Here is a 20,922-nt window from a genome sequence, read left to right as displayed (position 1 = left end):
AGTGTTAGGCTGAAACATCGTCTCAAAAGTGGGGTACTTTTAAAAATCCTCGTTATAACAAGGTGCTTAGCGAAAACTTTTATCTAGTTTTATTCGTAGTTCATAGCAATTTAGATCACCATTTAGATGCAGAATTTTTGCTGTTACAGTTAACCAGGGCTATTACAAACATTTTTGAAAGTTATAATTTTGTATTTAAATGATTGTGTCCTTTCGTGGAAAGTTCATTCATCAAAAAAAGAACAGAAAAATATAAGGAAAGTTCAGTTGTGTGATGTTGAACAAAGGAATGAAGTTGCTTTTTAGCATATTCATGGTGATTGGTGATGGACCACTTTCTGGTGGTAGAAAGGCATTCCAATTTTTTAATAAAATATCAGTGGTTTGAAAATGACTCAGCATTTGACCAGGTTTTACTTCATTAATAAAAGAAGCTTTGCCGCATATAAAAACAAGAAGCAAACACACAAGGAGTTCAAGAACAACTTCAAAACAAGACAAAGTTGAAAGAATTTATACTTACTACAAAAGTATTTAAGTGACAAGTATGAACATAAAAGTAATTAGAAAGTTTTTGTCTACCACCTGTTCACCTCTGTACCACCTGTTCACCATGGTGAGTATGTAGCTTACTGCATTAGGAGTGTTCTACTTTTGTTATAAAAATGCTGTAAGACTAAGAAGTGCTCTTCGTGATGAACAATGATGCATTGTATCCAAACCCTTCTACAAGATAGGAACGTGATGATTATATACCTTTGTTGGTTTTTGTACCTTTGCGTTGTAGATATGTTCAAAACAATGTGTTAAAAAATTGGTATTAATTAATCAGCTGGGTACCACAACTGAGAGTATTAATCCATCTTATGATTTTTGTATGTTACCTTTTTCTAGTCATTTCTTCAATGTATCTTGGACAATGGACATGCACCTAATTATTGCATGTATTCTGAAATTGTACGCGCTGTGAAAAGCAACAAACAACAGTAGTTATTGTGATAGCCCAAACACATTTGCCAACATGACATTCAACAATTTTTAAGGATTTTGTTTTTCATAGAGTCTTTTTATGTATGACTGACAATCAGTTTGGCTTCAACTTCTGTAAGTGTATTTTTTAAAATCAATAGGTTAACTATCTTGCATTTTGCTAAACCCATTGCCTACACTTATTTACTGTACTATATGTTTAGACTGTTCAAATAAATTTGACCAAGTAAAGTTTTCAAAGCTTGTTCAATGATCCGATGATATTTGTACAATTCTTGTATTTTTATGCAAAACAATGTATGATTGTAAAGTAGGGATACCATAATTCTCATCCCTTTGGTGTATGTGATGGTGTGAAGCAAGACCGAGTATTAATCTTGAAATTTTACGTAGGCTATGAAATATAATATCAGGGGTGCAGCCAGCACAAAATTTCAGGGGTGGAAAATAAGTATTTTTTCATATGTGAGTGAGCCTGGAGTGGCAACGAGTTTTATCGAAGGTGGAGCACTCACTGGGGTCCTCCCCCAGAAATTTTTTTAAAATATATTATAAAATTGCCATTCTTTCAACCAAAATCGATAGTAAAACTTTGTCAAATGATCCTGTAATAGAGTGTGAAATGTTACTTTAAAATATTTCGAAGGGAGGCAATTGCTCCCTTTGCTCGCTCCCTGACTACACCCCTGACAAACATTTATCATTACAATTTCATGGTCTTTCTTTTGGCTGCTGCATTGGCAATTATTTTTGTAGTCGTGTTGTGATTGTGTGTATGCTAAAGAAAGACCTATGTTATTTTGCACCAAGTATTCAGGATCTTTTCTAAAGTTTGTCATTTCTGCAGGCAAACGTATTTAAAACGGTTATTATTTTATGTATGTTATTTTTTCTACACCGTACTTGTTGTGAGGACCTATGTGATAAATAATAGTTTGCACTAATTATGCAGAAAAAGTAAACTTGTGAAAGAGAAATTCAGATCGTACGTACATTTATTTGTGCATTGCCAATTGAAACTTTGAGGGGACCCGGAGTTTGGCTTGGTACCGGGCCCAATTATGCACTCAATGGCCCTGCCAAGACGTATTTTTTTATAATGTGCATTGAGTAAAGATCAGAAACAATCTACTGAATTGTAGAAAATGTTTATTTTCTCCGTTTACGTTAATGTTGATGGTTTGGAGAAAACTACTTCTGATAAAGGTTTCATTTCGTATTACAGTTGACATTTATGAAGATTAATAACTATCAATCAACTCAAAGAAAGCTCACGATATCGTACAAAGCTTTAAATACTTATTACTAATAAACGAAATGTTTGTTACCCTCTTACAATATTTTCTGAAAGAACTTTAGTTGTAGAAACTACAATGTTTAAGACAATTTGAGTCAGCCTGTTAATAAAATCCTTCAAAATGTGACAAATCTGGCCTTATCTGCAGTGGGCCATGCCATAGCGAACTCGCAGCATCAGGCTAAAACAGGTCGTTAAAATCTACATTGTGAAGTAAGCAACGATCATGCTGCTAAAAGCGAAACTCAATCAATTGTTTTAGGTTGTTTTTGCCATTAGCAGACATTGGTAAATTCAAGGATCCATATATAGTTCTTCTATATATGGATCCTTGAATTTACCAACGGAATGACTTTGCGTATAACAAGTACACTGTGTATTTCAGCGTGTGATTAAATTAAATTCTTTGATGCGAAAATACAGTTTTTCATTCAAACCTGTGGTATCGATGCATATGCCATAAAATAAACTAAAAAGACCTGACGTTGTCGATATATGTGTAGTTCCTTTTTTGTTTTGGCCGTCAGGTGGCACCCAACACCTGTAAAATTTACTTCAATGCGGTGGTGCGATGTAAAGAAACACGAAAACTAAAATACTGCAAACGTAGTTAAATGATCTAGGCCAGGGGCGGGCAACCTTTTTAACACAAGAGCCAGTTAGAAAAATGCAATGCTGACAGGAGGGCGGCACATCAAATAAACACTAATTCATATTTTCGAAATTGTTTAAATCGAGATGAAAATTCCTCACGCAACACTACCACTCTTCGAGCATAACCATGCAGGCTCTCATTACTGCCATCAAAGACACCTTTTAATGTAGAAAAATGGTCAATTTTGTGTTCACGCAAGCTAAAAAAAATAGCTGGAAGAAGATGAAGCTTGAAGGGCCGCACAAAAAATGGAAAAGGGCCGCTCGCGGGCCGCACGTTGCCCACCCCTGATCTCGGCTGACAGAAAAACGAGACTAAGCAAATGCTCACAGCAAAGCAGTAAGCCAGATCAGCCCATGTAAAATCTGATACTGGAAAAACTGTCACACTCCTACAAAAACACAAACAAGTTGATGGGATTTCATTATCAAGGTTAAATCGTGACTTGCTGTTTCAACACCACGGTATGTTTGTGTCTTACCACTGGATCATGAGACATTCTGATCAAACCTTAGTCTTATTGAGAACCGTACTTCCAATTACAACACAGGTTCAAATCAACTGAATATTGTATTTGAACAAATACTAACTCAGTTGCCAACAAGTTCTTCGTTTTCCAACTCAGTTGCCAACAGCCAACAGGTCGCACGTTTGCGATGGCAAATGCTAGCTGAGGCAGTGTACGTCATTGGTCTAGGTTTGCTTTCTGGTTCTGTCACTGAGTAGCGAGAGCTGCACCACGACAAGGTCATACAGCACTACACTCTTAAGCCAGCTATATCTTTTGGGCTACACTCAAAATTGAAACTAATCCGAGTTGCTGCACTGAAAACGCGTCCTCTTTAAATTCTTTTTGTTCGTTTGTCTAATTCCTGCAGTGAAAGTGGTTGATCTGTCTGCAAAAACAACCTTGTATGAAACAACAACTCTTAATCAAAATCCAACCTTCTAAGAATACACAACAAGCTCTTTTGCGTCCGCAACTCCGCATACCCCCAAAGCTAAAACATGTTCTAGATAGGCCTCAAGTTTATTTAGTACTCAATCAATCAAGTTTATTTGGCAAGCTCCACACTCATTTCAATGTACAAATAGCAGAAGATATAATATATTACTTGTATGGATATGAAAACTACACCATGGGGGCACCGAAAAAATAATGCGGTTATCTAAGTCATGGTGTCCCCAAAAGTTTTCTGCGCTTCTATAGTCCTCTTTCACTTTTGCATTCACAGCTACTTTAATAGAGGCCGAAAACTCTGCTTTTTTGTATTGTTTCTGAAGCCTAAGCTTTTCTATAATCTTATTTTCCGTACTCGAATCGCTGGTTTGGTCGGAACTGCATTCAGGTTTTTAACGAGACCTATTCTGTTGAGATGTCTGAGAGCCGAAAATGTCACGTCAGCGTAAATTGGTGAAGTCTTGTTGCTACGCCTCTTGGTAAGGTTTTCACGAAAAATATGAAAATGATTTTTTTACATTCCTCAGAAAAATTGGCTTGCTAATCTACTTCTGATATGTAAAGGTTCTAGAAAGGAAGAATAAAACCTTTTTTCCGTCATAGAAATTCTGGAAAAATCTAATGGTTGTGCCAGACAAATATGAACAGTCATATTCGCTAATTATTCGTTAATTTTATTAGGAGACTTTTCATCTCACTGTTACCTCTCATTATTAATTGATTATATTACTCCGCATTGGATTAAAAAATCAATGCTCAAACAAGTCGTGTTGATGCTGAGCAACCTTGTAACATTTCATCTAATGAATAAAATTGCAGTTGAAAATATGTTTCAAAACTTCGTAACACGGATATATGTCTGTTAAACACTCTCACAACCCCTTTTCGAAATTTACCTCACTCAATTTTGTGGTTGATGCTTGTTTTAACAATCCTATCGTAGAAACAGCACAGAAAGTAACCACTTATCACTGTTAGCTGAAGTATATGTCCAGTTTCAGCAAATTGAGCGTTTTTCTTTGATAGTGTAAATCGGTGGTTCTCAATCGCCGGTCCGTGGACCGGTGCCGGTCCGCGTCAACTATCCTGCCGGTCAGCCAAATATATTACAATTTTATATCTCATTGAGAAAGAATCGCTGATTGAACTTTCCTGCGATACCACATTCATACCCATCCAATCATAAAGACTTGCCATTGTCACAATTTTGGATTTCGCTTAAAAACGAATATCCTGAGCTCAGTGACAAAGCTGATTTTTTTTATACAACTTACTTATCTGAGAAAAGCTTTTCATCATTATCTCTCATCAAGACCAAACAGAGAAATCGTGTGGAAGTTCACGCTCTACTTCGCCTTGCAGAAATTTCATTAGAACCGCGTTTAACACGTATGATATCAAACAGACAGCAACATACTTCTCATTAAGTTGAATTTTTCATACTTTTTTTGAATTGCACATTTTTGTTGTAATTACATTTTGTGTTGATTTTGTAAGTCCACCGGTCCGCAAAATTTGTTTTGAAATTTTACCGGTCCGCAAACTGAAAAGTTTGAGAACCACTGGTGTAAATCACAAGTTTCTTATTGGCACCTCTGTCAGCTCTCCCCACACCAATATATTTTTACCAGTAACAGTTGCTTCACACGACCTAATCACCTAAAGTTCAACCTCCAAGAATATTGTTAAGAGATTAACATTCTGTGGTACTTTGCATGTTTTTGTGTCATTATCACAACGAATTAAATAATTCATCATTCAATGTTTGTATTTTTGATTCAGTAGTGCATTACTGCTTAATTAATGTCATTTGACGATAGATTTTATTCATCTTTCTGCAAATATGTCATTGTCGATAGGTTTTTGCAACGTTACCACAACACAAGATAGTTCAAGGTACGTTGCTAACACAACTCGTGAACACTGATCGCTGATCTCGGTCTATTCAAAGCTAAGCAAGTTACAAACAAGCACTTCAAAATTTTCTTAATGTGTCATATAACTGGTTATTAAACGGCCTGGGTAAGATTTTCATTTTGCTAGTAAAGCATAGAAAGACTTTTCCTCGTCTCTCGGGCGGTGGTTGCTTAAGTGGGTGTAAAGTATCCCTGCGAGGTGATTGTAATTCTTCATATAATAATACGGCTTATGTCCCCCTCATCGGCCTGCGAACACGGCGCGGAGGAACAAACTGCTGACCATGTCTTTCTTGAATGTCTCATTTACATGCGCTAAATGGAGTGCATGGTATAGCATCACTGGTTGAAGCTCCACTCATCTAACTTTCCATTACTTGCCCTGAAATTTGAACAATCGTGTCTCACTCGAAAGAAGAACAGTCATTGCCAAAAAAATTTTTGTCTGAAATACCAGCAACGCTGATGAATACGGGTGGCTACGGATGAATACGAGCAACAAGCTATAACAGCCGTGTTGTTTGAGATATGGTTATTAAAAGTTCAAGAGCCACTGCCAGACGCATTGCTAACCGTTTAGCCCGAAATGCACCATTTGAATAGACGGCGCTAGTTACAAGACGATCATTTGCGACACCACGTTGTGCACGGGGCTGTCACTGCTATATCACGTTGACCAGAGCAATGCTTCGTTGTCACAGGTGTGCGATGTTTTTTGCACTGAATGGAAAAACACAAAAATAATTGTTTTTTTGCAATTGCCAATTTGCCATCCGCGTTTTTTTTTAAACTTTTTCTGGACACAGAGTGTTTGTATATTTTCATTTATTCATATCCATTTTGTGCAATTGAAGTTAAGCAAAGATTTTAATAAAAAGCAAAGATTAGATCAAGTTCTGCCAGAGTCTTTTGCATCACAAAATAGATAAGTTACTACGAACTGCTTTTTTTTCTTCCAGACATTTACCTTTTATGTTGTTATGTTGTCGCTTGTCAATTTGTAAGGCAGGTTATCGCAAATAGTGAAGAAAAAAACAAATAAAACTAAAAAAAATTCAACTAAATATTAAAAAAAACTTATGATTATCGCACTTATTGTACACCAGTTAAATGTTTTTCGTGCTTCTTTCGCTGTCTTTCTTGCACATGAACTGGTCTGTCTTGCTGTGGCTGTCCTAGCGGGAATTGCTAACAACTATGCACAAAAATCTGCAAATGCACAAAGTCCAAATCTGGCGAAGAACATAATCTGAACGATCGATTAAACTTTCGTTATTTCTCCAATCTCCAATAGTGTGCATTGCACACAAACCTGTGCTATAAGTTTGTGTAAGAATTTCTGCTTGATGGTCAAAATCACTTTTAATTTAGAGCTTAGTAGCTTTTTGCATCGTTAACGATTCGTATGCCGCAACCAAGCCTTGCTTTCATGCATAATGTATTATCTCCAAGGGGTTGGACCAGATAGGCCTGTTCGGTTAAATTGCTGTCGCACTTGCCTCGATCGTTTCATCTCATCTAATCTTTCGAAATCGCATAATCGAAATTGTGCGCTTTCGTGGTTGTTTGGACGCATTTTCATGTTGATACGTTATTGAATTCACGGGTAGGCTACTGGAAGCTGTTGATACTTGGTATTACATGTTGTTGGGAGTCGCTTCACATCATCAAACATTGGCTATCAAGTTTTTGTAGGTTAAGATTTTTTTAAATCTTATATCATCAAAATTTATTTGCAGAAGAGATATTTTTTATTCATACATGTGATTTTTGACCGGTTATATATGGTGGGATATTCTGTTGCGAATGGTTTTGGGAAAGTCTTCCGATTTAAAACTCTGCGTTCCTAATGCAGTATCATCGCAGTAAAAAAATAAAAATGCACAGCTGGAAACACGTCCCTTCACCTCTGCAATCTGCATGTTTATTTTTTATAAAGCGAAATGGAAATGCTTTTTGTTAATAAAAACTTATTCAATTTCTCTGAGCATGCCTAATTTTTTTCTGCAACACTGTAACCAGAATGTACACTTGGTAATCTCATCAGACTACCATGATCGTTAGGCTAAAATGTACCAAAAATATAGTCAATTTTTGATCAATTAAAAATTGATCTGATTATTACTTAATCGAACTGTACAAGAGTTTATATGAAAGCGAAGTAATGAAAGTCGCCGGATCTGTTTATCAAACTTTCTCACGTCTAAAAAAACAAAAACACGAATAGAGGTTATTATTGCTCAATGCTCATATTTTAATCTAGATCAGGGGTCACCAAACTTTTTTATTTGAGGGCCGGATTGCTGCGAGATTAACAGCTGCGGGCCGGATGCAAATTGCGAAGATATACAACTATTTAGAATCTCCATTGACTTGAATTGAACACAATAAATAACAAAGTCAGCGGTGGAATAGCAAAGAGCAAAGTTGTGATGAAAATCGAAAGGTTGCTGGAAAAGTTATCCTCTGCTGTGATACACTACAGGGCATCGTGCTCTTGAAAAAAACATAAAAATTTTTCAAATTTGGCCTAAGCTGTCCCCATTTGTGGTGGCTTAATGATAAAAACAGAACACCAACATGTAGGCTGCCTAGGTGGAAAAATGTACAAATTCAACATACAACAACGAACTATAAGAACGAACCATTTTAACAAAGAAGTCTCTATTACACAAAAAGGCAAAGCCAAAGACGGTTGCTAATGCCAAGGGAAGCACATGTACAGAATTGTAGTACAGCTGTAATTTCCGCAGTACGTGGCGGGCCGGTTCTGGCCCTCGGGCCGTAGTTTGGTGACCCCTGATCTAGATAGTCCTTTATTTTTTTTCGTTCTCAAAACAGGCTCAATATCTTAAGTCGTAGCAACCTTATCTTCCCTTCCATCAAACTCAACATCATGCTGCCTTTCAAAGTACCTCACTCGGTTGACAATTAAGCTGTTAAATAGTTAGCGCTACCCAAGCGATCACTGCAAGCCTTTTCAGGATTAAAAAATATTGTATTTGTTTTTACTTCAGGTTCCAACTCTATAAATTTGAGATAACTAAGTTATTGATTTTTTAAACTTTTTTCTACGGAAAGCAAACGTCGGTGGTAATAACCTTCAAGGAAAGTATTTTGTCTCCCAAATGCCGATCGAAATTGGATTTTCTGTTGAATTGAAGAAGCTCTCTATAGTTTGCCTGACGTGATGTAACAGAAACGTATGCCAACATATATTACATCCGTGTTTTTGTCGCAATGCATGACTTTTTAGTGTTCACTTTTGTGTCCGCATATTGTAACCTCTTGTAGTTCCAGGTTATTGATATGGTAGAAATAAAAATCGATTTTGCAAGCTGGATAGCGTTTGAAAGGGGGCTTTGGATTGTATTCTGGCTTGAGTGCGATTACAGCCCAAGCAAACCATCCCAAGTTGTTTTTTAGTTATAATCTTCGTTTATTTTGACACTTCATCAATCAGACATCACTGACTTTTTGGTTAAGGGAAGAAAAAAATCGAGACACGACAGAACTCAAACACGAATCATCATTACTTGCAATATCAAGGCGTAGTTTAGCATGCATTCGTCAAAAGAATATCACGATGTAGCTTTGATGTCTGGTACACAATTTCACTCAATCGTGGCTGTTTTTTTTTGGATAGGAAAGGGTAGAAATGAGACTTTTTATAATCTGTAATGCAAAAGTTAGGCTTACTTCTGTCTAGAGTTTAGACAGTAGACAGTCATGGGGAAATAAGGTCTGTTTTTACTGGTCTTGTGCTCCTTTTGTCGGCCATCAACTTATTATTATTTTTCATACGTTAGTGTATGCGCCGTTGAAAGTTGGAAACGCAGGGAAAATTCAAAGTCAGCCTTTTTGTCAATTTCGACCCACCAGAAAACAGAAGATTTTTTCAATCAGCTAATTTTTACATTGAACATGTGCAGGCGTTGCATTGCTGCAAAAAGGACTGGTTTGATGGCTAGGTGAACACATTTTCGCCTTCTACAGTAATGCAATTAAACAGACTTCGTATCACTATACGTATCACACCATAGATACGTATACGTATCACATAGCCGAGTGGCGAGATAACTGGTTCGACGTTCGAAAGTGGGCCACCGCTCAAGATCATGCGGCTGTGTCTTTGGCAAGACACTTAGAGGCATGCCTGAAGGTGGACATGAAGATTGGCTTCCTTGCCTTCTCATCCACTTAATTTAAATTTTCAACTACCTGGCGGAAGCATGGATACGACAAAAAATCTTTACAAGTTTCTTGTGTTTGTTGCAATAGCGTATACATTTTTAAGAATCACTTGCTAACTGCTTGTGAAGTGAAGATTTCTCTAGGGAACTCAGCTGTTGGTTGACAACCATCTCTGCACTATTGCATATGTTGCTATTGCATTGTTTCTATGTCCGGTTACATTTTCAGATAGTAATCATTTTCTTCATAATAATTCCTCTCGATTCTTTTTTGATTGTATATACTTGACGTTTCTTTGTTAGTGAAATATGTCATGATGAGCTTCGACAAAGATTTACTTGACGAAGTAAAACATCATGTACCTTATCCCAACCAGCAAAATCATTTTTTTACGTTAATTCAACGTCTACAGACGTTGAATCAAGCAAGAATAATGTTGTTTGCTGGGATGGTCTACAAATGCTGCAGGGCATAGGGCATGGACTGAAGACAAGACAAATGCCATCTGCTTTCCAATTACATTGAATAGCAAGGGAAATCCAAAACTGTTCTGGAAAGTATTGATTTTTCTTTCAACAATTTCTGTTTGATGCTACTTGAATTTTAATTGCTGTGAGAAATTGACCTTATACTACAAGCATTTTAAACCAGTGGTTCCCAACCTTTTTAACCGGTGGACCCTTTTAGTCGATATTCAAGTCTAAATTCCCCCCTATAAATTTCGTTTGTTAAAAACTCGTTTACATTAATATTTTAATCTAAGTCTTGGAAAATAAACTAAATTTTCGCTAGTAGCCTAATAAGCTTTTTAGCTTGTACGCCTAATATTCTTTTTCATACTAAAATAATTTTCTTAATGAAGAACGGTGCTAAAAAGTATTTTATTCAAAGAATACACTCAAAATATAAGAGTCAATGCATTTAACAGTCTGTGTGAAGCTTGTGATTGTTTGTTTCGACAACTCATGGATGTTGTGGAAAAGTATTGGAAAGAGCACAACGAATATCATTCTCCACGTCTAATCTGTTTCTCTGTTTTGTTTTCATTTCCAAGAGTTGAAAAACTTGATTTGCATACATAAGTGAAAGCAAACGAAAGGATACTTCGAATAGCTTTCTCTGCCACTTTAAAGTAGGAATTACACATTAATGGCCAAAATCCAGTGATCGATTTTTCTCTGAACAAGTCTCTTGTGCAAGAATCCGTTTTGAGTTCTAAAAATTCATCCTGCAATTTATCGGAAGGTTTTCCGTCAACAATATGAACAAATTTCGTATTAAATCAAGCTCATCGTCATAAACTTCAGGAAAATATCGAATGAATTGAATTCTAGTTATAAAGCTGTGAGATGTTGCAAAATCAATTCTTTTTCTAACTCTGGAAGAACTTGTTCTTTGCCGTCAACAACCAGCACCGATGATAATTCTAACCTTGTTTATTGACTAACTAACAATTGTTTATTCTAACTTTTCTCTTTCAATGATCAAGCTTGCTGGTGAAAGCTTCCAAAGCATCTTTAAATGCTGAGCGGTACTGGCATCTGCTTCTTGAAGGGCCACTCAAGCCAGGCTGGTCGAAAAGTAGAGGCCAGACAAAATTTAGTCCTCCTCGACCAGGACAGCAGAGCCTTCTAGTACCTTAAGACAATCTCCTATTAACAGTGACATTAATCAATCACTCTCCTCCAACCTACCTTGAGCCAGCATGGAAGCAGTACAGCTTGTAAATTCACATGGTATCAATATGTCAATGGTTCATAGATACAGATAACCAATGTTGATGCGCAATCTGCTTTGAACGGAGATGGCGATTCAATATATACCGTATATTGGTGTTTTTCTCTTGCATATTCAGATTTAGTTTGTTCAATGGACCAAACAAATAAGCAAGGAATCCATCCATCTGTCATCATTCAGCAATGTAACAAATTCCAATTTTATTTAAAGGTCAAAAAAGAATTTCAGCTCGTCTCTGAGCTCAAGCACTCGCTTGGTTACGTTTCTGCATCCATGTCAATGCATAGTTACTTAAATAGTCGGGAGTTAATCTAATAATAATTTCCTCTTTAACGCTCTAGTGTAGACCAACTTACTGGGCTTAAAAAGGTTTACAATCCTAAAACCAAATTCCTCCCTGAAAATTGCAAAATTCCCCCCTAGTGGAGAATTCCCCCCCGGTTGGGAACCACTGTTTTAAACAAAGCAACGCTTCAGGGTTCAACTGGTATTGTATTAAATTCAATAAAAACCAAAAAAGATAATAAAAAATATAGGCTACTCCATTAGACTTACTTTGCAAGCATGAACATTGAACAGGCCCACATGACTGAATGTGTGTGGCCAAAATAGATTGTAAAACATTATCTTCTTTTTACTACAAAATTTTTTGTCAAGTTCTTCGAGTTGTCGCGGACTGTTGCAGTGTTACAAGACTTATATTGATACCAGCATTGAATTTTTGCTGTAAAACGTCGAGAACGCAACCTTTTTCTAGGAAAAATGAATAGAAATGAAATTCTAAAAAGACTAACATTGGATAAAAAACATTCACTGCTTCCTTTTCATGCCACCCTATCGAAACAGGTCGTGTACTTCCATGTCATTCCCTATTTTGCATTTGTTCTGTGCTTGAGGACCTAAGTGTTCCAAAAAAAAAAAACAGTTTCTTGAAGCCTACTGTAGCATATGCACAATTGCACATATGGCCGTTGAGAGGATATTTTGGGCCCGATACCAATCAGATCTTTAAGTCCCAAATCAAGACCCTTTTTGTAAAACGCACTATATCCAAAGAATACGGGGTCATTTCTTCAGGTTCCCGTCCCCTTGGAAAGGTTTCCGAGTCCCTAAAACCATCCCGGGCCGGGGTCCAAAAATACCCCTGGGCCCAAAAGTACCCCTGGACCCCCCCGTCAACGCTACTGCATAATTATACAGTATATGGTTTGTATTTAATGCATGTTTTATGTCTAATTGTCCACTTTGCACTAGGAAAAACACTTGTCCAAATATTGCATTTTTGGCGGGTTTGCATTGAGAAAACAAAAAATTCTAATTTTAATCAGGCCATACTTTAGCTTTCAAGTGACTAGGTGTCTTCAGGAATTTGTTTTTGGATTTCTTTTAGCAATGAGTAACGGAGTTTCCTATCGTTGGTATGACCAAGTTTACGAGTCAAGCTGTTGAGACTTCTGAGACATCTGTAATGCAACGGACTTTTTCATTTTACGACTTTAATCCAATTTCAAACAGATCTCCTCGTAACAAATCGATACTATTTGTGACATAATGACTTCATCAAATCGTAAAATCTTGAATTCAATTCTGCTGACATTGTCCATCAAGGAAAATTTCTTCTTTTTTTCTTTCGTTTCAACATTCAAAGATTTGAAATCGAAACAAACCGAGTTAGGTTGAAATTGTCTCTTGAGCCTTGTTTATGTTTTTGCAATGCCATGTTGTGAAACTCATAGATTTTTTATCAGCTTCTGTTAATTTTTTATAAAGTTTTACGTCTCTCTAGTGACGTGAGACATTGTGACAACCCTCACTTTGTTCTGTTTTCGTATGAAGGATTGTAAAGTTATGTTAATTTGACCGTAATTTTTGTTTGGTGAAAAAAGGCTAAAAAAGAATATTTCAGCACTAAGCACGTATGTCTAGTGTGGAAGGTTTATCACTGAAAAAGATAGTCGATCTGTCGTAAATAAATGCAAGATTTTAAATGAAACATAATGGTTTGTGCTGTACTACAAATGCTTTGTGCGGTGCTGTGATTGGTTGTTTAACACCCTTATCAACAACCGTGAGCATCAACAGATCGGTGTGGTCGTGTTGTGCAAAAATGACTGGTGCTCGAAATAAAGCGCCCATGGAGATTGTGGACGCAGAAATTATGATGATGACTTTTTCCTTTTCTTGTGGCTACGAGAAGCTAAACATTCTAAGTAATTTTCCCCGGCAAAACATCTTTATTTTTTTCAAGGACTGGACTATTTCCTACATTTCAAAAAACGTTTTTGTTTTAAAAAAATCTATTTCCACTCTACTTTTACGAAGATAGGGATATGAATACATCTAGTGCAGTCTTTCTGCTTTTAAAACTTGATTAGTAATCAGTGTTTTGCTCAAGTATACAAAAAGCCAACTTGAACAGGGAATCGAACAGCAGACCTTTCAATCCGACGTCTGACACACTTGAGTCTGTGGCTACCACAGGTCATATCATTTGATCCAGGCAGTCACTAGTGGATAGTGTCTTCATCGAGCGTTGTAAGGTTCATAATTATAGCCTATCCATTATCCAATATTTTGCGGTCGGTGTATTGAACATTAATAGATGATGTGGTGTGCACTATGCAGTCTTGAGAAACACAAACAAGATTGTAAGTTAGCGAGGCCCTATTGGCACATACTGCCTTTGAAACACGCTACCAATGCGCCAGGCCTGCCAATCAAACACTCCTAATCCCAGTAATGAAAAATTCAACTATTCTGCAGCCTCTTCATTTTCTTATCCTTTGCAGGTATCAGTTGAAGTAGAAGCTATTGATCGAGCTGGCAACTTCATCGGGTGGCTTTTCGTTGAAGGGATTAATATGTCCCAACTCCTCCTGGAAAAGGGACTCTCTCGTCTTCACTTCACCGCCGAGAGAAGCAATTACTTCCGCCTACTTCAGGCTGCTGAAGAAACTGCAAAGACGGCCAATCTTAATGTAAGAAGCTGTTGGATTTTGCGTTAGTGTTACAGAGCTAAATGTAGCCGCGATGTTAGCGCTGGTTTATGTCCTTAGATTTTCTAGTGAGGTATGCTTGTTTACAATAAATTGATGATTTGCATAAAATCTATAAATTTGCTTTTCTTACGCAGTTTTTAAAATTCAAACAAAATTTTCGTTTTCTAAACAAAAACGAAACGCAGTTTTGAAAATAGAGGTGTCCTGCATAGCCAGTCACCTATCACGTATGCTGAACATTCAACGTTAGACTGAAAAATCAGTTTGCAGAGAACTCGTATCAAGCAAGTGGTTTGAAGTTCAAACCTATGCCACCTTGATATTAAGGCCGTTTACTGGAAATCATGACATCATTCATAGATGCAGGGCGCAGGCTTTACTCAGTTTACAAAATCTGTTCTATTTGCTATTTGAGTACCTCAGAGATATTGGTAGCGGTACAGCAACGACTTGAAATGGGTTATCTTTATTTTTTCAACCCATCATCATACGTTACATTTTCAAATGACTTTTTCAGATGTGGAAGAACTATGTGGAACCGAAGGAGGAGACTCCAGCGGAGGAACCCACGGAGCGCAACACCAACTATCGCAAAGTATTCGTAACGGAAGTGACGAAACAACTGAAGGTCTTCTGTCAATTCGTCGACAATGGGAATAAACTCGAACTTCTCATGGATCAAGTACGTTCCACTGATGGGTCATGTCTTTTTGATTTAACAATTCTTGGAAAATATTTTCAATATTTCCCTATTACGCTTTGAAGAGCATCGAATAGGCCATCCGGTCATGGCTCAGTTTTTTTAATCCACAAAATCTGCTTAATATTCAACATATGGCATTGCAGAAGTTGGATTTGTTGAGTGGATCATTCAAGAAACGTTTTTAGATATTTTGAAGAAAATATTTAAAAAAAAAAACATTCGAAAATTGTAGTGACATTTGCTCGTCCATCTGTTGGTGATACAAACCTTCTTGTTTTCCGCTTTATTTATAACTAGCGACGATTCTGTCAGTTTAGCTTCAAAGACGCACCTTGTACCTATTCAATAACTATCGAGCTTTATGTTGAATTATATATTTTAGTCTCACGTTTTTTCAATGTTTTATTGTGTTGTCCGACTGCGATGATTACTTTTCGAAATTGATTACATTCTAAAAATGTATCCGTACATTGTTCTTGAAGAAATCAAAGTAAAAAAGCGTATCACTGTTTTTGCACGAGCATATCACCCAGCCAGCCAGTCAGTCATTTTTTACATTGATTCAACGTCAGCATACGCAAAAAAAGACTAATTTGCTGACTGGGAGACGTCAATTCGCTAGAATTTAAGAAAAAATTAATATTAACTTTGATCAGTTTCATGTCAAGCGGCGTTGGTTGAATGTAATTTTTCAACGACAGTTTTAATCGCCGTGTGAACGAAAATGGCGACCACGTGCTTTGTCATTATACGACCTTTGACCGACATCGCGAAAGATAATGAACAATTTGGAAAAGAAAGTATTGAACTTGTACTTGTTGGCGAAGTTGTGAAGCAACAACTGTGGAAACACAATTAAAGGGCCAGCAAATTCAGTGATTTATCGCCTTAGTAAAAACTTTTATCTCCGTAAAAACTGTGTCATCAGTATTCCGTATACAAACAGAATGGACAGAACTAAAGTTGCGAATAAAATTGACCTTTTTTATGGGATGTGCTATTGGAACCTCGTATCATTATGAGACAATCTATTCGACATCAAAAGGTGATCCAAACTTTCTATAAACCCAATTAATCAAACTTTCCCATATTATACTTTATCAATTCAGTTGTTGTATTTCTCCAATTAATTTTATTGACACAGTTAACTTTCCATTAATTGAAGGTGCTGTTGTTGCAGATGAGGAACATGCTTTTGAGTGACCCTCCTCTCCCCGGGTCTTACAATCCTCGCAGGGGAGACTTTTGCGTGGCCAAATTTTCCTTGGATGGGCAGTGGTATCGTGCGAGGATCGAGAAAGTTCAATCTCCAGACAAAGTTAATGTCCATTTTATTGACTTTGGCAACGTGAGTGTTTGGTTTCAACATTTATTATTTTGCTCTAAACTTCGCATTGAATGACATTGAACTAACGTCAAACGTTCTTTTAATCTTTAAAAACATTGCTGTACTTTTCATCACTCCTGCACGCAGTGGTGTAACCCATGAAAGTCTGTTACAATAAAACTGCTTCGGCTTACGGGATTTGTATCTTCACACAATAGAGATAGAGAGCCGGGAAAACTACTTCAATGTTTAAGGAACGCTTGTGCATTGTGCAAATAAGCATTCTGTAAACTACTGTATAGTCAGTTAGTCACCCGCATTTAACGTAGATTTGTGCCGCGTATGTATCGCTTTTTCCAGCTCTTAAAAAGAAGCGAAAAATGCAACATGTGACTTTTCTTCACAGAAAGAAGTAATGGCGGCCACCAACATCGTCGCAATGCCTTCAGAGTACAACACACAAATCATGCTGCCACAAGCGCACGAGTACGCCATCGCTTTGGTCAACGTTCCTGAAGATGTGAGTGCATCATCTTCGTTATTTTGAGCTTTGAAAATATTGCAAAATGTGACAAAAACAAGACTTAACAATGCGAGAGAATTTCTGGAAAGTTTTAATACTTTCGTGCATTTGTTTCCTCAGAGTGGCACATTTCTAACTAACCATTTTTTTTTAGTTTCAAGATCGTCATAAAACCGCTTGACGCTTCTTAAATGCGTTTTTATAAAACATATATATAATGATTTCCTAGCAGTAGTAATGTCGTGAGTTCGTTGAGGAATATCGTATTGATTGGTTGACATTCCAACATCTAACACAGAGTGAGTCATCAATGGACGCTTACCAAGCACTGTGCGGCATGGTCGGCAACAACCAATTTCTCATCAACGTCGAATACAAGGACGGCGGTGTCGACTACGTCACTCTTTTATCGGTAAGATGACGTCAACTTGACGTCAATGATATTATTACGATTGTGTTTAACCGCTAAATGCAGTTTTTGTGTTGAGAAACACTTTTGCTTTCTAGATTTTTTGTTTCTTATTTTTTTGAAGTACAAAGTTTAAAAAATCAAACCCATGTTTAGCTTCAAGTTGTAGCTCAGTCCAAGCGGAACGTCTTAGCTTCACTTCGCCTTAATCTACCTACGCTTGATGTTAGACAAAAAATCTGTTCGGTTTAGGAGGACAGACGTGACATTGGCCAGAGCTTGATCGCTGAAGGATACTGCACTGTCGCTAAACGTAACGAGAAGAGATTGCAAAAGTTACTCACAGAGTATTTGACAGGTCAAGAGAAAGCGAAGAAGCAACACGTATGTGCAAAGCTTGTGATTTCGTTTTACAACTTTTAGATTTGCTTAAAATTTTGTCGTTTTTTCGTATCTACTTTTTTCCATGTAGACTACGCATCAAATCCAGTTTCGAAGCTCTCACTTGCGTAACAGAGATTTAACGTCGAAATGTCATAAACAACACAACAGCGCATGACAAACCAGAACAGAGACTGAACAGTCATTGAACAGAATTTATGTTGTTGTCTATGGCGAGGTCTGTCTCAGTAGCCTCTGTCATTTTTTGTCGCTTGCTAACTTGCCTTGGCTTTGGCTTTGTTGGTACGTGAAAACTGCGCGGTAACCATCGTACACGTCTTACATGCAACAATTTTGAATAAATCATTTTTTTGTTCAGTTGAACTTATGGAGATATGGTGACATCACAGAAGATGATGCAAAAGAATTTGGCTACAAGAAGTGAACAATTGAACATCATACCAAACAGTCGATGTTTTAATTGATATTACGAAATATTGAACTTGGTGATTGCGTGTTCATTGGTTGAGTTTGATCTGTTTGCCCTCGTTTTTACGTGGTTCATCGTTGGGTTTACGTAATATAGGCTACGTTTCAAAATCATTTTGTGTCTGTTATTTAATCGTGAGCAAATGGCAGGAAATATGTTTTTCCCAACTGTTTAATCCGTGTTTTTGGTTAAGAAAATCTTGTTATAAATACGTTGATTATACGGACATTTTACACTTTAACTTCCTTTTACGCACCTTTGGTTGTTCGAATCTGGTAGAATGTTTTAGAAGAAACTCAAGGCCAGCAGTTTCCTTTCGACCACAGGGATTTTTCAAACATCTCATTAAAATCATTTTATCTTCGACAGAGGTTTCCACTTGCTATTTTCTAAACTATTAATTATGCTTGTAATGTACAAGCATAGCATCCCTCAAGGCTTGCTTACTGGAACAGAAGCTGCCTTCCACTAATAGCTTAAAAATCGTTTATTATGACATCCGACATAAATCCCTTCGCCTGGATTTACAAATTGCGTTAAGCCTACCGGCCTACCCTACATGCTTACACGTCCATGGCCAAACACGTCCGTCCGTTTGGTCAAAAAGGTCTATCCCCATTTAACGCTAAATGGCAGTGAAATAGGTTGTGAGGCAAGCTATTTTGCAAATTCAACTGAAAGGATTTCAGTATAAGAGTTTGTTCTAGGCTTCGACTATTATAGCCGCACGAAATAGTGCGAAACAATAAAAACTATGATCGAATAAATGCGGCTGTGATGTCACAACACCGTTGAAGTGTTATTTGCATGTTTTTAACCGAAGAAACCGTTTAATCAACGTACAACAGACGTATGTTCGGTCGTGAAATAAACTCACTTTTTTACAATGAACCAATCTCAGCATTTTACAAAACGCTAAATTGATTTTTTTTGCGTTGGTGTGATGTGCCAGAAAGTTTTGTTATTATTAAATGTTTTTTTCTTTTTGCTGAACTGATTTAGGCTGATAAGAATTTCAAAACTTTCTGGAAAAAATGTACTGGATATTGGTTATATGTGCAGTGTTTGAAATGATGACTTGGGGCACAATCGTAAATAAAACCGCCATGAAAATCGTTTTGATACTTGTGTTCAAGTACAGTCGTCCGACGTTATCGTTTGCACAGAAAGTTTTCATGTTGGTTTGAATCATAGCGACCTACCTGAGTCGCCTAGATTTCAATTAGGATTAATATCTTTAACCAACCCAGACAATTAGACATTTTCACACTCGAAGTCGAATGTAAGGTTAGCTTGGAAATCTGTTTTAGACCAATAGAGATGGTAATGCACATCCTACAAACCTACAGAGGTGGGCAGCAGCGCACTAGGCTACTTCCGCTACTTTTCAATTTTAAGTGGAAAATAATGAATCGTTTTTGATGTAAACACTGGAAAATAAAAATAACTTTTCACTGGAAACTTCTTTTCATAACGACGTTGAAATTGCATTGTAAACAAATATGATAGGCCTACTGAAAGGTTTTCATTCGATATCAAGGTCATTTTGACTTAACAAGGTAGGCTACTTAAATAAAGCTTTCCGGGGTCAGTTTTTACAGAAGGAGCGATGCATTGTGCAAACTCGTCTTATGAGGATATCGTCGTGAAAATTTCCACGGGCTACTCGTCTCTATTTTTTTAATTAATTTTATCGTATGGCCCATCTTTTTGGGTCATTTATAAATTTAAAGGAAGATTTTTTTTAATGAAAAGTTTATTGACAAAGTTTTATTTTGAATTTTTTACAAACTGTACATTTTTACTTGGGCACAATCACTCACAACGTCCGCGTTTTGTCGCTTCTACCTTTTTCTAGACTTAAAACTAGTTTGATATTCAGAAAGAATGCTCTGCACTTTTGAAAAAGGCTGAATCATAACTTTTTTGTGTTTTTGTTAAAACATCTCCGCTGACTTTTAGTTGCCTAGCCCTAATCCATCAAATGCATAAAGTATTCTTGGAATGCTGTTTGCTCCTTTTTTTAGGTAGCTCATAGAGCATAAACGATGCAGAGCAACAAGTAGGCTAATTGCTGATAAATTTCATCAAAAAAGTGTTTTCAAAAGAAATAAAAAGGTAGGCGATAAGTTTGGAAGTTTTTATATGACGAGCTCAGGCTACGTCTCTTGATCTTCATTCTTTAACTACATTATTTTTCAGTTCCATTGGAGATATTTTTTTGGTTATATCATTAAAAAATGCCTCTTTTCTTATCCGAACTAACAAAGCATGATGAAGTTGTGTAAATGCAAAAAAAACAACTGTAAAACAGCTTTAAATTGATCGTTCAGCGGACGT

General features: G+C 36.9%; 1 protein-coding gene across 1 annotated transcript in view; it reads left to right on the top strand.

The window, feature by feature from the left end:
* The window catches only part of LOC145783058 (staphylococcal nuclease domain-containing protein 1-like), a 44,128-nt gene extending 24,429 nt beyond the window's left edge, over positions 1-19,699 (top strand). Inside the window, exons 16-22 of the mRNA XM_082594827.1 lie at positions 14,540-14,728; positions 15,267-15,431; positions 16,633-16,800; positions 17,186-17,299; positions 17,601-17,714; positions 17,964-18,095; positions 18,472-19,699. Of these exons, the coding sequence (XP_082450953.1) occupies positions 14,540-14,728; positions 15,267-15,431; positions 16,633-16,800; positions 17,186-17,299; positions 17,601-17,714; positions 17,964-18,095; positions 18,472-18,537 (948 nt within the window). The 3' untranslated portion in view covers positions 18,538-19,699. The remainder of the gene's footprint in view (positions 1-14,539; positions 14,729-15,266; positions 15,432-16,632; positions 16,801-17,185; positions 17,300-17,600; positions 17,715-17,963; positions 18,096-18,471) is intronic.
* Positions 19,700-20,922: the final 1,223 nt, after the last annotated feature.

This window comes from Aplidium turbinatum, chromosome 14 (assembly GCF_918807975.1).
Source record: "Aplidium turbinatum chromosome 14, kaAplTurb1.1, whole genome shotgun sequence".
NCBI lineage: Eukaryota > Metazoa > Chordata > Ascidiacea > Aplousobranchia > Polyclinidae > Aplidium > Aplidium turbinatum.
This window is presented reverse-complemented; position numbering and strand designations above follow the sequence as displayed.